Source organism: Puma concolor, chromosome D4 (genome assembly GCF_028749965.1).
Source record: "Puma concolor isolate L17-30 chromosome D4, mPumCon1.1.hap2, whole genome shotgun sequence".
Lineage (NCBI taxonomy): Eukaryota > Metazoa > Chordata > Mammalia > Carnivora > Felidae > Puma > Puma concolor.
This window is the reverse complement of record NC_141679.1, coordinates 59,209,201-59,225,956: the sequence shown is the minus strand read 5'-3', so window position 1 is coordinate 59,225,956 and position 16,756 is coordinate 59,209,201. Positions and strand designations below refer to the sequence as shown.

At 50.6% G+C, this 16,756-nt stretch overlaps 1 protein-coding gene across 5 annotated transcripts in view; it reads left to right on the top strand.

Annotated features, from left to right (window-relative positions):
• The window catches only part of PAX5 (paired box 5), a 195,031-nt gene that overhangs the window by 49,618 nt on the left and 128,657 nt on the right, over nucleotides 1-16,756 (top strand). For all 5 annotated transcript variants that reach the window (XM_086683520.1, XM_086683516.1, XM_086683518.1 and 2 more), the window contains one exon: nucleotides 14,677-14,852. In XM_086683520.1, coding sequence (XP_086539646.1) covers nucleotides 14,677-14,852 — 176 coding nt within the window. The remainder of the gene's footprint in view (nucleotides 1-14,676; nucleotides 14,853-16,756) is intronic.

Here is a 16,756-nt window from a genome sequence, read left to right as displayed (position 1 = left end):
GGTGACTCCGTTGGTTGGGTGTCCAACTTCGGCCCAGGTCATGATCTTGCGGTTTGTGGGTTCAAGCCCCACATCGGGCTCTGTGCTGAAAGCTTGGAGCCTGTCTGTCTCCATCTCTCTCTACCCCACCCCGGCACACACTCTCTCTCTTTCTTTCTCACAAAAATAAATGAACATTAAAAAAAAACCTTAAACAAACAAAACAAATGTTTTGTAGTGCTTCCTTTGCTATCTGAAAATGAAATTTAGAAACAATATAAGCTACCTACCCACATAATTTTAAAAAATCAATTCAATGCCCCAATTGTGACAAAAGGGGGAAAGAAAAATAAAATCATAATAAAATGGTGTATTTCATTATGTAAATGCTCAGGCATGACTACGCCAGAAGACATAATAGTCAGTTGCTTTGCACTTATGCAGAGAATCACCATGAATGCAGCGGCTACAAATGTGGGCAGCTGTGTTTTTTGGCAATGCAAATACTTCTGGTGGTGTTGCCGTCAGTAAACTGATTTTCTGAAACTATGAACATGTCTGGATACAATTCCAACCAAAACAAAGCATAACCTTTTCTCAATTTATGTGATGGTTGCATTCCCGGAAAAGTCAGTGTAAATTAAAACGCAAGTTTGTGTCTATAAGTAAAACAGTTAGGTTCATGGCCCAGATATTTATAAAGAGAGTTTTGGGGGCATGTGGCTGGCTCAGTAAGTGAAGCAGGCAGCTCTTGATCCTAGGGCTGTGAGTTTGAGCCCCGCACTGGGTGTAAAGACTACTTAAAAATAAAACCTTAAAAAAAAAAAAGTTTTCACCAACCTGAATGTATGATGGGTCATTCCAAAGACATGTGGGCTCAGGGCAACTCTTCACTGTGTGAACGGGGCTGGGTACCCCCCTGACTCTGCCCACTAAATGCCATAATTCCTCCCTGGTGACAAAAACGCACAGATTACCCAAATTTCCTCTGATCTGATCATCTCTGTTGAGATCCACTGGAACAAACAGTTTGTCTCTGGGCTCCCTTCCTTTGGGAAGCTCTGTGACTCTGGTAAAAAACACTATCTGCATATATTGTGCACCTATTGTGTGCAAGACCTGGCATTAGGGAGACAGAAACATGAGCTGATTTCTATCCGGGCTGTGAAACATAAGCCCCTACTCCATGGGTGCCAAGCTCCCAGGAGCCCTCAGTCAGTGAGCACAGCCTCCTCACATCTTATCTCTACCAGGATATCCTCTGCCCCCTTCCTCATCCTCCCAAGCCCAAATCTTGGCTCAGATGCCACCTCCTCCCTCCAGGAAGCCTTCCCTGACCCCCCATTTAGTACCAGATGACTTCTGTCTCTTGGCCCCCACCGTCTGCCGTTTGGGGTTCTCTTAGGGCACTTTCCCAGGCTGGTGTCATAGCTGCATCTCTAGGCTTTGTCTCCCTGCCAGAGGATGGCTCCCTTGAGAGCTGAGATTGGGTTCCCTTATGGGGCTAAGCTTGGACTCAGAACACCAGAAAAGATGGTTGGATGCTTGAGCCAAGAGATGCAGCCTAGCCCGGTATCCCTCTCTGTACACATCTTGTCCTTTTAATTAAGCACATGGCTTCCTTCTCCTGTCCTCACTCCCTGTCCTCATCAGCTGACATGAGATGCTTGCTGTGCAAACATTGCAATCTCATTTGGGATCTAGCCGCTTGCTCGCTCCGACCTAGTGCTTGGACTCGGCACAATTTATTGAGCCCATTGCACAGATGAACTGAGGAGGTCACACAGCTGGCAAGTGGCGTAGCCCGAGCTGGTGCCTGCACATTACCATCTGTGTCATTTAAACACTTCCAAGCCTGGGCCTCTCTCCTAGGGAGTCATTCATCTTTTTAATGGCTCCTGACTCAGTGTTGGGCACTGTGGCCTCCATGGTGGACACGGCATGGTGGCCCCCTTTGACTTCCCTTAGGGGGTTCTGTCTCCCAGGCCCCAGGCCAGGCACGGAAGGCAGCATCGGATGCCCTGAGTGGGCCAGTGACCACCCTTTACCAACAGGTCATCAAGGAGCGGCTGTCTTCTTTGTACTTGTTTATTTTGTCACTTTCAGTGAAATGTCCACTTTTGTCCATTCATTCCACAAGTGTTCCTATTGTGCCTGCTAAGTGCTCTAGGTACTGGGGACACAGCGATGAACAGGATAGACAAAAACCTCTGCCCTCATGAGTGACATCTTCTAATAAGAGAAAGAGAATAAGTAAATAAGGAAAATAAGCAGCGTGTTGCTAAGTGCTCTGGTGGATAATGAAGCTGGGTAAGGGGATAGAGTGAGGCGGGGAGGGGGTGGGGAGTACATGCTGGTTTCTGGAGGGTGGTCATAATGATGAAATGACATTTGAGGAGGGAGGAGTGAGCCAACATCTGGGGAGGAACTTTCTAGAGAGAGGGAACGGCGGATGTGAAGATCCGAAGCAGGGGTGTGCTTGGCATAACTGAGGGACACAACAAGGAAGCCAGTGTGGCTAGAGCTGACCGAGTGGAGGAGAGTGGGAGGAGGGGAGACGGGAAGGCCGGGCTGCAGGGCAGGGCACCCAGATGCTGAAGGGCCTTGTAGGCCATGATCCACTGCGGATTTTGCTGGGAGTGAGATGGGGCAGCCCAGTACGTCTAACGGGGAACTTCAGAGGTGTGTTTTGCCCCCGGCCACCAGTGAGTCGCTAAATTCGGCAGATTTTCGCTCCTGATCGTCTCCTGAGCCTGGCTCTGAACTGGGTAGTCATTCCCGTCGTCAGCTCTCTCCTGGGCTGGGACCATCGTCTGGCCCCGGAGCCTCTGTCACATCTCCCTCTGATGAGGTCTGTACACTGTGGCCAGATCAGACCATATGAACCCCTCCACCCCATAACCCTTCTGTGCCAGGCATGAATTTTAACTATATTAATATGATCACACAAGGGCCCGACTATTTGGAAAACAGACTGGGGGGATCTGGGATGTGGGGCTTGGGGTTACTGGAAGGTGGACTGTCGTCTGGTGGGTAAGAGAGGCAGTGTGCTGCAGGGAGAGGCCCAAAAGCCCTTTCCCCCACCCTCAGCGAGCCCCTAGTCTCAGCCCTCTCTCAGGCCTCAGCAATGGCTCCCCCCAGAGGCGCCTACTTTATTTATAGCTTCTCCCCAGCTCCCCGCGGGTAGAGGAAAAGTCCATTAGTGTGTTTGCCGACTCTGCCAGCTCTGAGCAGATGCAAGGCTTATTTGCAAACTGTCATTGCCCTGGCCTCCTCCAGAGACCCGCATGCTGGGCTCAGCCTTGTGGCTCCAAGAACCACCTCCCCCAGGCAGACAGCCGGGCAGAGCCCCTGTCCCCTGATTTCCCAAAGCACAGAATCTTGGCTTGCAGTTGGGAAATTTAAATTAAATCCCGTGAAGGAACCATAACAGTACACTGGGCCATGTTGACAGTGGAGAATGAGGTTCTCTCTGTTAGTAGGAGCCCATTGGCTTGGCACAAATCAGAGAGGTGTCCAGAGAAAGTGCGGAGTCCTGAGCTGAGCCCCTGGGATCCAAGTTTGAGTTCCGGTTGGGCTGCTGAGTGTCTTAGTGACTTTGGACAACTGTTTACTGCCCTCTGGGCCTCAGTTTCTTTCTTTTTTTTTTTTTTTTAATTTTTTTTTTTAACGTTTATTTTTTTTTTTTTTTTGGGACAGAGAGAGACAGAGCATGAACGGGGGAGGGGCAGAGAGAGAGGGAGACACAGAATCAGAAACAGGCTCCAGGCTCTGAGCCATCAGCCCAGAGCCCGACGCGGGGCTCGAACTCACGGACCGCGAGATCGTGACCTGGCTGAAGTCGGACGCTTAACCGACTGCGCCACCCAGGCGCCCCTGGGCCTCAGTTTCGAAGCTGTACGTGAAGCTGCAGACAATCTTAGGATCCACCCTAAGCTCTAAAATTCTCGGACGTGTGATTTGAAGATGTTTCTTTCATCCAAGTAGTCGAAGATGGTGGTGTGCCCAGAATGTCTTGGCAATCCTGAAATTGCCCGGAGGTTGGCAGAGGCACTCAGGAGCTGAGTCCCTAGGCCTCTTAGTCTCACCTGTCCTGATAACGCTGCTGTGTGACCTCGGGCAAACCATCTTCCCCCTCTGTGAGCCCATTTTCTCATCTGTAAAATGGGAATGATAATCACTTGCTCAACTCTTCCGGCTCTTGTGAGAGTCAGATAAACTGAGGAATGTGAAAGGTCGGCGAGAACATACGCTTGAGTGGCGGCTGTTACTGTTGCTGTTGTGGTTACCATTTTTGGATGTGCCTTACCCGGTGTGGGCACACGCACTTTCCAGTATAACATAAGCACATGCCCCTTCTGAGTGCAGTTGACGGTGGTTCCATGCAGAATGCAGAGCCCTCTTAGAGTTTGTGCTTAGAGTTTGCTCAGTTCCATGCTATCCTGGGTCCACCATCGACGTGCATGTGTTTGGTGGAAAAACACACCACTGATCCACACAAAAGCCTCTTGAGTTCTTTTCAACTGGGACAGGAGATGACACACATTGGCAGACAGAGGCTGATCTCTGTGTATCCAAGAGGAGTCGAGCCAGTCCGAGTATATCTAACAGGTCAAGCTCTGAAATGAAGAAGCAATAAGCCAGTGAAATGGTACTATCACCGAAACATGATTGATCAATTGAATTCTATCAGAGACAGTGGACAGTGAGATTAACTCAGGCCTGATAGGTTCAATGAGTTAAAGCATGATGTTCATTTCAGCTTCATTTCACCAGTCTTTGCTTGTGAAATTGGTCAATCAATAGAGGTTGAAGATCATATATATATATATATATCGGGGACCATCTTATGGGGAATATAATCTCAGTAGTTGGCTCCTGGCTGGGGCTGCCTGCCTCGGGTAATGGAGACAGAACAGGGACTCCATCAGCCCCATCGAAATGGCCTGATATCTTCTCCAAATGAAAAGTATTTTTGGATCTCTGATGATTTATCTTTTTTTCCTCCCTCTCACTTTGATCTATGACAAAACCCATACCCATCTTGGAGAAATATAGTGATTTCTCTTGAAAACATTTGTGCGATGATCAGATAGATACACTTCAAAATATGAACCTTCTTTTTAGTTATATTGTCCTTGGAAAAAAATAAAGACAGTAATTTAAACACTCAAGTGGGGGTAATGCAAAGATATCAATGTAAATATGATTTTTAAACCCTTTTATTTATTTATTTCTGTGCCGCGGGGATGGGGGACGGACTGCTGTGTGAAAGCCAAAAAAGGGGACGCATGCACAAGGAGTCCTTCCAGGTATAATTAAAATGAAGCCTTTAGCATTCTTTAATCTCATCTAAAAGCACAACTCATAGAAACAAATCACCCTTTTGCTGCTAGTAATATTTCATTTGCTTTGGAATATTTTCACCGTGGTGCTTAACATCTTCCCTCGTTAGTGTGCCTATTTCTGTAAGGTGGAGGAATTAGGTACTACTGTGCAAGGTAATGGACTTGGACAGTATGGATTAGAGAAAACAGACTTGTCCTGTGGCAGTGCACTGGGTATTCCTTCCTGCCTATTCGTTGAGGTCATCTTGATGTAATTAAGCACAAAGAAATCCCATCTCTTCGTACCAACACCATGAGAGCTTCAATTATGTATTCGTGCTGTTTGTACATCACAGGATATATTAGGGTCTGGATAATGGATAGCAGCGCTGAGCAGCTAGACAGAGAGGAGAGAACCTTGCACACTTTGCCCTCTTCCCCCTCCCCCAATCCCTGCATTCCAGTCCTACTGAATTATAGCCATTTCCCAAACACCGTGTTTTCTCGTGCTTCTGGGCCTTTGCATATGCTGTTCCCTCTAGTTGGAATGCACTTCCTTCCTCTCTCCACCCCTTTCTTTGGCTACCTCCTTCCTATTCTTTCTTAAGTCTTGGGCTCCATTTTTCCCACGTGGCTTTTTGGATCACCCTTGCCCCAGTCTGGATTAAGTGGAGTGGTTTAGTATAGGCTTAGGAGCAGACTCTGGAGTTAGACTGCTTGGGTTTGGATCCCAACTCTTCCATCTCTTAGCTGTGTGGCCATGGGCAAGTTACTTAACCTCCCCGCACCTCAGTTTCCTCATCTGTAAAATGGGAGGGGGAAATAGCAGACTTACCATTATTTGGTTGTTATGGGGACTAAGTGGGTAAGGTGCTTAGAATAGTGCCTGGCACGGAGCAAGCTCTGTATAAGGACTGCCAACCACCATTTGGCTCCCGGGGCTGTCTCTGCTTCTTCGGCTCCCAGCACTTACTACATTGGAATTATTCACTCCTCTACCGCGTCCGCTCAAGGGCAGGGGGGTGACTTAAACCCCTCTCTAATTCAGGTGCCACACTCACGGCCAGACCGCCAGCAGGAGTTTGGTGCATGTTGCTCAGGAATGAATGGGTCCATGAGGCTTGGAACAGGAATCAGGAGTCTTGTGTTCCCAGGCTCAGCTCACTTTGGACTTGCCTTCTGGCCCTGGACAAATCCCTTTGCCATCCTGGAGTGTGGAATTGTCGGTCCCTTGGGGCCTTTCGCTCACTGACAGCCTATGACACATTGGGTAACACACGGCACAATCAGATTCACTCTGGTCGAACCCGAACGTATTTGGCAATTTTACAATTTTGCGTTTTCCTTCTCTGAGAAGAAAGATTGAGCGAAACTAACGGCTGAATAATGGTAGTTCCAATGGAATTTTCCTCCACGCCACTTTGATTTTTCTCAGTCTGCGGCCCCCCTTTAAGATGGTATTTATACAATCACCCAGAACATCGATTTTGGTTTGGCGCTGCCACGGGATATTTCCAGCCCTGCCATCCTGGTCCCCAGCACAGGGCCTGGCTCGTAGTAGATGCTCTAGAAATGTCCTCAGCTGAATCTTATTGTCTGTGCCAGGAATCCCATCCCCCTCATCTTCTCATTTTGTCTCCTCTCTTTATCTGGGGTCTGGCTCGGATGGCCCCTCCTGCAGGACCCCCTCCCTGTTGTTAGTCATCTCCGGGTCACCCTCAGCATCCAGACACCCCCATGCAGAGTAGAAGAATTAATGGCGTTGTGTCGTTGTTGCTGGGAGCTTAGAGCTCAGCTGAGTTTAAAATTTAAAAGTTTATGAACTGCCTCAGGTCTTTCTTAGAAGTAGTTTAGAACATAAGGCCTTAGTTGTTTCACTCTTTCCTTCTCCGGATCACTGATGTCATGGAGGTCACTCCCGAAGGTTTCCTCCCGAGTTCTCTGATGACGCCAGAGACTGTCCTGCTGCCGAGTTCCCCAAGTCATTCAGGCCTGCATCCCCTCAAGTCTTCCTAGGTTATGCATTCAATCAACAAACCTTGATTAGCGTCTCCTGTGCTTGAGGTGAGTCAGACGTGGCCTCTGTCCTCAGAGAGCTCATACTCTTCGCAGGGAAGGAAAGAAAGAATAATCCTAGAAATGGCTTGTGTTTTTTCAGCACTTACTGTGTACCAGGTACTATGCTAAGCATTTTACACGTACCCTCATCCCATTCTTTTGTCAACCCCAGGTCTCATTATTGTCCTATTTTACAGACGGCAAAATCGAGGATTCAAGAGATTGAAGTTTCTCAAATATCATAGGCTTGTAAGATACAGAGCGAGGATTTGCGTCTGGGCCTGAGTTTGGGGTGCCCAGGCTTCCCTGGTGTGTGAGCCACGTCTACCACAGTCCTGGCTTCGCTCTAAGACATGTTAATAGGTATACACGCGTTTGCTGTGGCCTTGAACAAGATACTTCGTATCTTTGCCAGCTGTGAAATGGGGACCGGCCTCACGGGATGTGTTGTAAGGAGTAAAATCCAGGCCAGAGTGGTGGCTTGTGCGGCTTGCTGAGGAGACCCAGAAGAAGGGGCAGGTAGTTCAGCCTTTGGATCTGGAGGCAGGCTTCAGAGAGGAGGTGGTTTTTAGGCTGAGCCTTGATGGGCAGGAGTGAAGGCCAGCCGGCGGAGGGAACGGAGCGAATGGTGGCATCGGGGAGTGCCGTGAAGGGACACTTGAGGAATGAGGCCTACCCTGCTGGGATGACATTGTGGAGTGACTGAGGGGAGCCTGTGACTGCAGGGGCAGATCATGAAGGCCCTGAAGTCTTGGACTTTGTCTTGAGGAAGCCTCGGAAGCGTTTCCCTGGTGAAAGTGATGGTGACAGTGACTAACACTCTTTGGACATTAACTTTGCACCAGGCAGCGTGCTAAACACGTTCCTGGAGATTATCTCATTAATCCTTACCAAAGCCCCAGGGATTGTCCTGCAGACCTTTGTGCCAGTTTGCAGATGAGGAAATGGAGGGCATTAGATTTAGTGGCTGACCTGAAGGGTAAAGGGAAGTGGAAAGAACACAGCAGAGAAGAGGCCTAGGTACACATCCCAGCTGAGCGACCTCAGTTACTCAACCTCTCTGAGCCTGATCCGCCAAGACCCAGCTCTGCCCCGTCTTCACTGGGGGAGGCAGGCCTGGGAGCGTGGCGGGTGTCAGAATATCAGCGTGGGTCAGAGGCAGCAGACTGGCTGGGTGTCACTACCACGGAACCCTGCAGGCCAGATGGGGAGAGGACTCTGGGCCCTGGGGTAAGGGTAGGGGGCATTGTAGCGCATACAGCGGTAATGGGATCTGGGACTTATTCTCACAAATTCAAAAAGATGAAGGGTAAGTGTATCCTAGTGAAGAGGAGATTTCTTCCTCTCTCTGACTTGCTCCCAGAAGCTCCCAGCAGCCCCTTGCTCTTCACATGTCTGTTCCTAAACCAAGTATTGGCAAAGAGAATGGGATCCCCTGGCTAGGCGTGGGCAGTTGTTTAGGGGTGGAATGGATACTGCACGGGGATACCCTGAAAAGACTGTACAAAACAACCAAAATGGGAAAATAAGTCAATGGTTATTTACTACTATTTAGTAGACAAAATCTGGGTGGATTTGGGAGGAGAAAATGGTTAGAAATGACTGACTCAGCCTCTTTAGTTTGTTGATGGGGCCCCTGAGACCCAGGGAGGGCGAGAAACTTGCCCGGGCTCACACAGCAAGTAAGGGCAGAGCTGGGGCTAGAACCCAGGTCTGCTGGCTCTCAACCCTTTTCCCACTGGGCCCTGCCACTGCCCTGCCATGCAGAGGGGCTGGGGCGAGGACAGAGGAGGTTCACTAAGGGCTCAGACTTTGGCTGGGTTTGTAGAGAAAGAGGACCCAAGAAAGGCTGAAAACTGACCCACGGGCCCCAGCTTCCTTTCCTGGGGCTCCTAGGCCTTTGGCTACAGTTACATCCCAAAGGCCACGATACCAGAAGGGATTATGGAGATTCCTGTTTGTTTTTATTTATTTTTTCCTCCCAGTGAGCATCTGCAGACATAAAGTACATGATGATTTTTAAAGAAACAAACCAGAACCCTTCAAGAAAAATGCAAAACCTCCGAGTCTTCTGTGCTCTGAAGAAAACGCAATGGGTTTATGATCTTTTAAGACACACAAGAGACAGCTTTCTCTTGACAGATGGGAATCTGAGGCTATTTTGCTTCCTCCCCCTCTTCGTGACCAGACCCGATTGTGTAAAGCTTTTAGCTTCAAAGCCGGGTTGTGAATAACATTGGTTTAACCTGAAATTTAAAGCCAGCATTTCTCTGCTCCCCGAGACGGGGCTTCCTGCCCCTTGCTCCCCTGAAGCTAGCTTCCAGAATGTTAATTCTACGAGCCATGGTTGACTAAGCCCAGCACTGGGTCTATTACATATTATTTGATTTGGAGTAGAAAAAAAGATTTAAAGATACCATGCCCCCTGTATACCTTTGTACTTTGCCCATGTCTATCCATATATTTAAGCATACCATTCACATTGCAAGTTCAGATTTTTCTCCCTGGAATAAAATCGGTCTGAGCATTTCTGTAGCTTGTCTCCAAGACCACATTCCCCAACGAAGTCAGACAGCATCTTTGCAGCACAGATGAGAAATGCTATGGAAACTTCCACTGGAGGCTTGGAGGTTCAGACCTGCCCTTGTGCCAGGGATGATTTTCGGATATTCATTTTTATAGCTGTCTCTTAGCATACAATTGGTTTGTTTGGCTCATACTCACTGTGTACCCACTACGTGTGGCTCCCAGAGGCAGGTCAGCTGTGTCCCTGGCCGGAGAATTATGCATCTTTTTGTCAGAGTATTTATCTTGGTTGACACGTGCGCCTTTTCTGGTCTGATTATTTTTCAATTAACATTTCCCTCCTCCACTGAACATAAGTCCATGAGGGCAGGGCCAGGGCGGCTTTTGCCCATCGTTGTATGCCGGCATTAGCACGGCACCTGCTCACTGAGGTTGGTTAAGAGAAGAATGAATGATCGAATGAATGAGGTCAGATAGAGAGGGATGCTGACATTTGCAGACCGGACCTGCGGAATGAGAGTGGTGGTCACAGGTATTCCTGACTTGTTCATTTATCCCATAAATACTCCCCATGGAGCAGACAGAGATGAATTAACTGGGGCTTCCCCTTGAGGCGGCTAATAGCGCAGTGTCAGAGTAAAGAGCCCAGGGGGCTTGACACCTGAGAAAAGGGAGAAAGTGGTCAGAGCCCAGAGAGTGGGAGATGAAGCAGCTGGGGCAGGAAGGAGGGCATCCTGGAGGAGGTGGCACGCCTGCTCACAGGCTGTGTCTGTCCTAGTAACAGGGTACACATGTCAACGAGGAACGGTTTACCTTCCATAGGAGCATGGTGGGCGACCTGTGGGTGACAGCCTGACTCCAAGCATCACATTCAGATGCCCACAAATGCAAATTTCACGTGGCCAGCCCCGAGTCTTTCCAAAAGATGAGTCTTGGGAGCAGGGCTTCGAAAGAACAGCCTGATCTAAAGGAACTAGCATTTCAGGTCCTGGGACTGAGAAGTGTGGAGGGTGATTGTTCCCCAGCCCCTCCTGTGGTCCCTGCACTGCTCCCCCAGCAGGACTCAGATCTTCCCCGTGGCCTTCTGTGGGGTCCAGGGCTGCTAGGCCATCCCCAGCCTGCCTCTCCATGGTCCCCTGGGGTCTCTTCCCCTCACCATCTCTCCCCCGGCCTTTCGATTCCTCATGTCTAAGCCTTTGTAGGCGGTCTCCTCTGCCTGGCATGCCCTCCCCACCCCCACCCTCTTTGCACTGCTGACCCTTGTCCTCTACTCTCACTTCAAGCATGACTTCCCCTTGGAAGACTTCTCTGGCTCCTCCCCATGCGGTCACACCCCTTCCCCATTCATTATCCATAGTCCTATGCATATATTTCTGGACCCTTTTTCTACTTGGCAGTAATCACAGTTTGTAGCTGTATGTCTGTGGGAGTACTTGGCTACAGTGGCTGCCCTTTCTTGTTTGGAAAGAGGGGCCTGTCTTAGTCATCATTGGATCCTCTGTTGTTTTTTCTAAACATCACTTGGTGCAGAGTAAATACTTCATCAATACTTGTTAAATGGGTGATTATACGTGTAGAAGTGTCCCCAGCCTCCTAAGGAAATGACAGACATTAGGCATCTGCACTAGGTGACAGGGTAGACCTACCTCGCCTCCCTTCCTAATGGAGAAAGCAGGGGTGCTGGAGGGGCAAGGGCAGCAACAGGGTCATAGGTCAGGGCACATGCCTGGAGAGGTGGTCTTTCCAGCTTGCCGTCTTCCACGAGGAGCGTCTGGGTCACCAGGACAGCCAAGACCCTCTCCCAGGCTTGGCCCATGGGTGCTATGGTTGACTTTCAGAAAGCCAGGGTGGGATGTAGTGAGTCATGGGGATGTACATGAGTGGGATGTAGATGGCCAGGGCCCCGCCAGGCTGTCTGTGCCTGGAGTACCAGAGCTGTCCTCAGGGAGATAGGACTCCAAGGACCCCCAGTGCATATACCTGAGTTGGCCCTGTGCCCTGAGCCTTTACTCTGTGCCGGGACCTACTCAGTGACCAGGTGGTGACCTTGCCCACAGGGGTCCTCAGCAGAGCCACCCTCAGCTCCCTTAGCGGGGGTGAAGTTCTGCCCTTCCAGAACTATGGGCTGTGCAAAGAACCCAGCCTATGAATCCCACGGGGGAGGGATCGAGCCTGAGGACATCTGTGGGAGGACAGTCTGGCTGGCACATCTAGTGGAGCAGACTGAATTGGTGGGGTGGGGGGGGGGAGAGGTGGACACTGTCCAACTGGGGGCAGAGCAAGACCTGGGTGGGAATTATCAGGAAGGAGCCTTCATGAGGAGTTTGGGGCCTGGCTGGCAGGATGGGGCTGGGGAGTATCAGTGAAGTTGGTGGGCAGAGAGACGTCACTTACGATCAGACGTGGTTCCTCTGACAGGGAGAAACTTGATGGGAGCACTGGGGATCCCGGGCAAGATCATACTTGAGCAGGAGTGACTGGGGCCAGGATGACAGGCTAGAGCAATAGCTGAGGAGGAGCATGATGAGCTGTCCTCGTGAGTGTGTGCGTGTGTGTGTGTGTGTGCACATGTACATGTATCTTTGATCCTTTGATAATAGGGTTATTTGGCAGATGCCAACCAATGGGAGAGCACAGACAGGGCTGTGAGCTCCCACATTCTGCTAGTCTTGCTGTCCTTGTAGGAATAGCCCCCATGGGGATGGGCCATGATGGAAAAAGGGACTCTGAGGATGATGTCCTATGGACAGGAACAGGCAGGGACCGGTCTTGTGGAAGACTAATGTCCCAGGTTGCCAGTGGAGGCGCCCCAACTCTAGGCTGGGGGACATCAGCCAGAGAGCCCAGCTTTCATCGTGGTCCATGTGTTGGGGTATGTGGTCATTCAGGCTGTAGCCTAGCCTGTGGTATCCTCTTGGATCCAAATGGAGCTGGGATCTGTTTTCTCAAGGGGCTTTATGAGCTGCCTCTGAAGGCCCTTCCCGTAGAGGAAGGTGCTCTGAGCTGTCAGCCTCCATGGAGGAAACTGGAAAGCCAGCATTCGTGTGAACACCCAAAGCTGGTGACTTCGCTCAAGTGTCAGACCCTGCATTGCATTTGCCCCCAGGTAGGACAGTTAGGGAGACACCAGCTTTTGGCTCATCTCAGTGACACAGCTTCCCGCTGCTTCAAGCTCCTTGGTTGGGCCTCCTTCCTCACACGAGTGGGGCTCTGACATGATGGATGAAGTCTGGGGCAGCATGTGCTGGCAGAGGGGGATGTAGGAGAGAATCAGGCAAGGCCTGTGTGAGGGCCAGTGAGAGATCTGACAAGCGCTGGTTTCCCTTGGGCTCCCCAGTGGCAAAGGCAGATGCCTCACCTCTGGGCCTGACGCCTCACCTCTGGTCAGCCCTGCATGAGCAACCGGGTCCTACAGGGCCCTGGGGGATGCACGGCCCTCGAGGCCATTTCCTTGCTTGAAACTTTTGCCCTCCTTGCTGTGTCTTTCACTTTGAGTCGTTCAAGCTCAAGGCTCACAAAAAATATTTCTTCCCGTTTTCTTTTTTATTGGTAATTCATAATATTTTCTTTGAAACGTAAGCATCGTCACCAGAGATGGTGACAGTGTGGAGAGCTAACAATATAGAACACATACAGAATTTAACCCTTGGTAATTCGTGTTTTTGAGTAAGTGGTACCTTTAAAGTTCTGCAGTAACACAAAACATAAAACAAAAAAAGCATCCCCCCCTTCACCTCTATCCACTTAGTTCCCACCTCCCGGAAAGGAATGGGTAAGTGCTCTAAATGTTTCTCATGGTGCCCTCCAGAGTTCCTTTTGTATATGCATACACAAAATGCGTGGGAAGTCTTATTTTCTTCCTCTTATTTTTTACACAAAAGGTTATACGTTATACATGCTGTGCTGTACCTGGTTTATTTTTCATAGGACAGTGTATCCGGAAGATCTTTCTGTATCAGTTCACGGTGGGAGTCCTTGTTCCCTTTTGCAGCGGCTCACCGTGTGAGCACACCGTAACTCATTTAACCAGCCCCTGCAAATAAATTCATGTGTTGTTTCCAGTCTTTTGCAACTAGAACCTTGCATGCATATCACTTCCCGTACGTGTGAGTCTAGTGGTAAAAAAACATTTCCAGAGGCGCAACTGTGTCATCAAAGGATATGTGCATTTGTGACTTTGATGGATTTTGTCAAGTTGTGTATTGTGGGTGTGTGACCGGTGGGCTCCCACCAGAATTGTACGAAAGTGGTGTCCTTCCCCACAGCCGTCTTGGCACGGTGCTTTAGTGACTGGTCATGTGATGTAGTGGCAGATGTTCTGGGTTAAGGGCTTCGGCTCTGGGACAAAACCGTACCTCCACGGGGTGGGGGAGTCTTCATTATAGAAGAGGAAGTGGCACCTGGTACTTAAGCCTTCCAGTCAACCTGAGCTCTCATCTTCAGGTGAATGACTTTAATTCCTCGGGTCTCAATTTTCTCATCTGCAAAATGGGGAAAATAATGTTACCTACCTTGGGGTCGTTGTGAGTTTTAGGTGAGATGATGCATGTAGAAAAGGCTTCACATGGTGCCTGGCAGGTGGCTACGGGAGGCTGGCTCTGCACTAACCAGCAGGGTAACCTTGACTGAGGGCCCCCTTGTCTGAGTCCCTGTCTGTTTCCTCTCTCGTCAGGGAAGGAGCTGGGCTTGTGGGTCTCTCAGGCTGTCTTCTCTCACCAGCTGACGTGACTTTCTTTAGCAACCTGTGTAACCTGCCCCCCCCCCCCCTCTCTCATGCTCATCAAAGGTATTCAGGAGTCTCCGGTGCCGAACGGCCACTCACTGCCAGGCAGAGACTTCCTCCGGAAGCAGATGCGGGGAGAACTGTTCACGCAGCAGCAGCTGGAGGTGCTGGACCGCGTGTTTGAGAGGCAGCACTACTCAGACATCTTCACCACCACAGAGCCCATCAAGCCCGAGCAGGTACGCCCCACGGCTCCCTGCCTGCCGTACCCCCAGCCAGACGCAGACCTGGGGGGGGGGGCCCTCCCGAAGGCGTTTGGCGGGGTGTGGGCGGGAATGCCGGGTTCTACTCAGAGGCGGGCTTCTCGTTGTTCTCGGCCCGACTTGGACGGTTGCAGCGTTCCCTAAGGTCAGGAGGACTTGTCTGGGGTTCTGGCAACTTCTTGCCCTGGTGCCTCTGTCTCCCTGGCCAGCCTGTGGGGTGGGGGGGTGGGGGCAGGGTGGGGCATGGTCACATGACTTGTCTGGCTGCTCTGCTTTTGCTGAATGGCGTCCTTTCCCCAGGCTCTTGGCACAGAGCTGATGTCATGACCTTCTGGGCCACTGGAGGTGGTCTTGGGTCACCATCCTGCCAGTCAGGATGAAGATGGAAATACGGTCACAAAGCACGTTATAGTGGTGCCAGCGTGTACCCCACCGTCAGCCCACGCGTCAGCTCGCCCTGGCATGCTTTTAGAGACCGAATCCAAGAGTCTGGAGAGGGGGAAGTGTCTCACTGGACAAACTCCCAGCCGGGTCATTTGCAAGACAGGGAGAGAAGTAGAAGGATGACCCCTTGCTGACCGTGGACAGACAAGCAGTCACTGTCTTAGCTATGGGACCAGAAAGATCTGCCCAGTGAGAGGCTTCTGGGGCCTGGATAAGGTCCCTAAGTACCAGATGCAACTCGAGAGACTATTTCCTCATGCCCAGTCTGGGCTGGTTACCTGGCAGGCATAGGCGGCTCAGATATGGTCCCCGCCTGCCGAGAGCTCCCATCTGGTGAGCAAGTCAGAGACCTAGCTAGCTGATCCTGGTGCTGAGGCCTGGCCTCGCTGAGCTTCCTTTACATGCTAATTAGATGGGGCTTCTGAAGTTTTCCCATAGAGCCAGTCAAAACCCTGCAGGCTGTGTGCACAAGCTCCCACGGAGGGGAAAGGGACCAGAGGGGATGTTGAGTAGGGAGGAGTGAGCAAAGCCTCCAGGGCCACCATCCTATGACAGTCTAGCTGTCTGAGCAGTTCTTGTGAGGACTCTCACAGACCATCTAGCCACTTTGTTTTCATATGGAGAAACCGAGGCCCAGAGAGGCAGAGACTTGTCTGAAGGCCACACGGCAAGTCATGTATTCACTCAACAAACACCAAGGAGTATCACCTGTGTGCAAAGCATGGCGCCAGGCACTAGGTACTGTGAGTGAACAAGACAGGCTTGGACCTGCCGTCAGGGAACCTATAGATATGTGGAAGAATCCCATAAGTAAGAATAACCCCAAAGGTCATGGATTACAGATGTGCTAGGTGCTGAGGTTCTCTGAAAGAATAAAGCACAAGCTGAGCCAGCCTGGAGGCCACCATGGCTTCTGGGGGGAAATGCTTTTATGCTGAGCCCTGAGGGGTAGGGCAGGACAGGAGAAGGGACACGGGGTGGGGGGGAATGTGCCTGGCAGAGGCAACAACAAGGGCAGGGGCCTCGAGGTAAGAGGGGGCACGGCAAGGTGAGGAATGGAAAGAGGGCCAAGAGAGCCACTGTGCCTGGGCTTCAGGGCGTGGGGGGGTGGGAGTGTTGGGGAGATGGGCCAGGTCTCGTACGCTGTGGTCAAGATTTTGGTCTTTCTTCTACACGTAAAGTATCCCCTGGGAATGAGGTGGTCCTGTGGGCTGGACAGAGCTGATCCCACACACTTTAGACCTTGAGCTTTCGGGTAGAGTCTGTTTCTATCACATACAGCCTCTCTCCCTGCTCAGAGCCCTTCTGAGAGGTGGCCAAAACCACATTCCGTCTGACACAGGAGGAGAAAGAAAAGGAGCCTTCCTTGGATGAAGCCTACCTTTCCCTCCAGAACTGGGGAGAAAATGTATCTTCTAACCATCGACAAGATCACA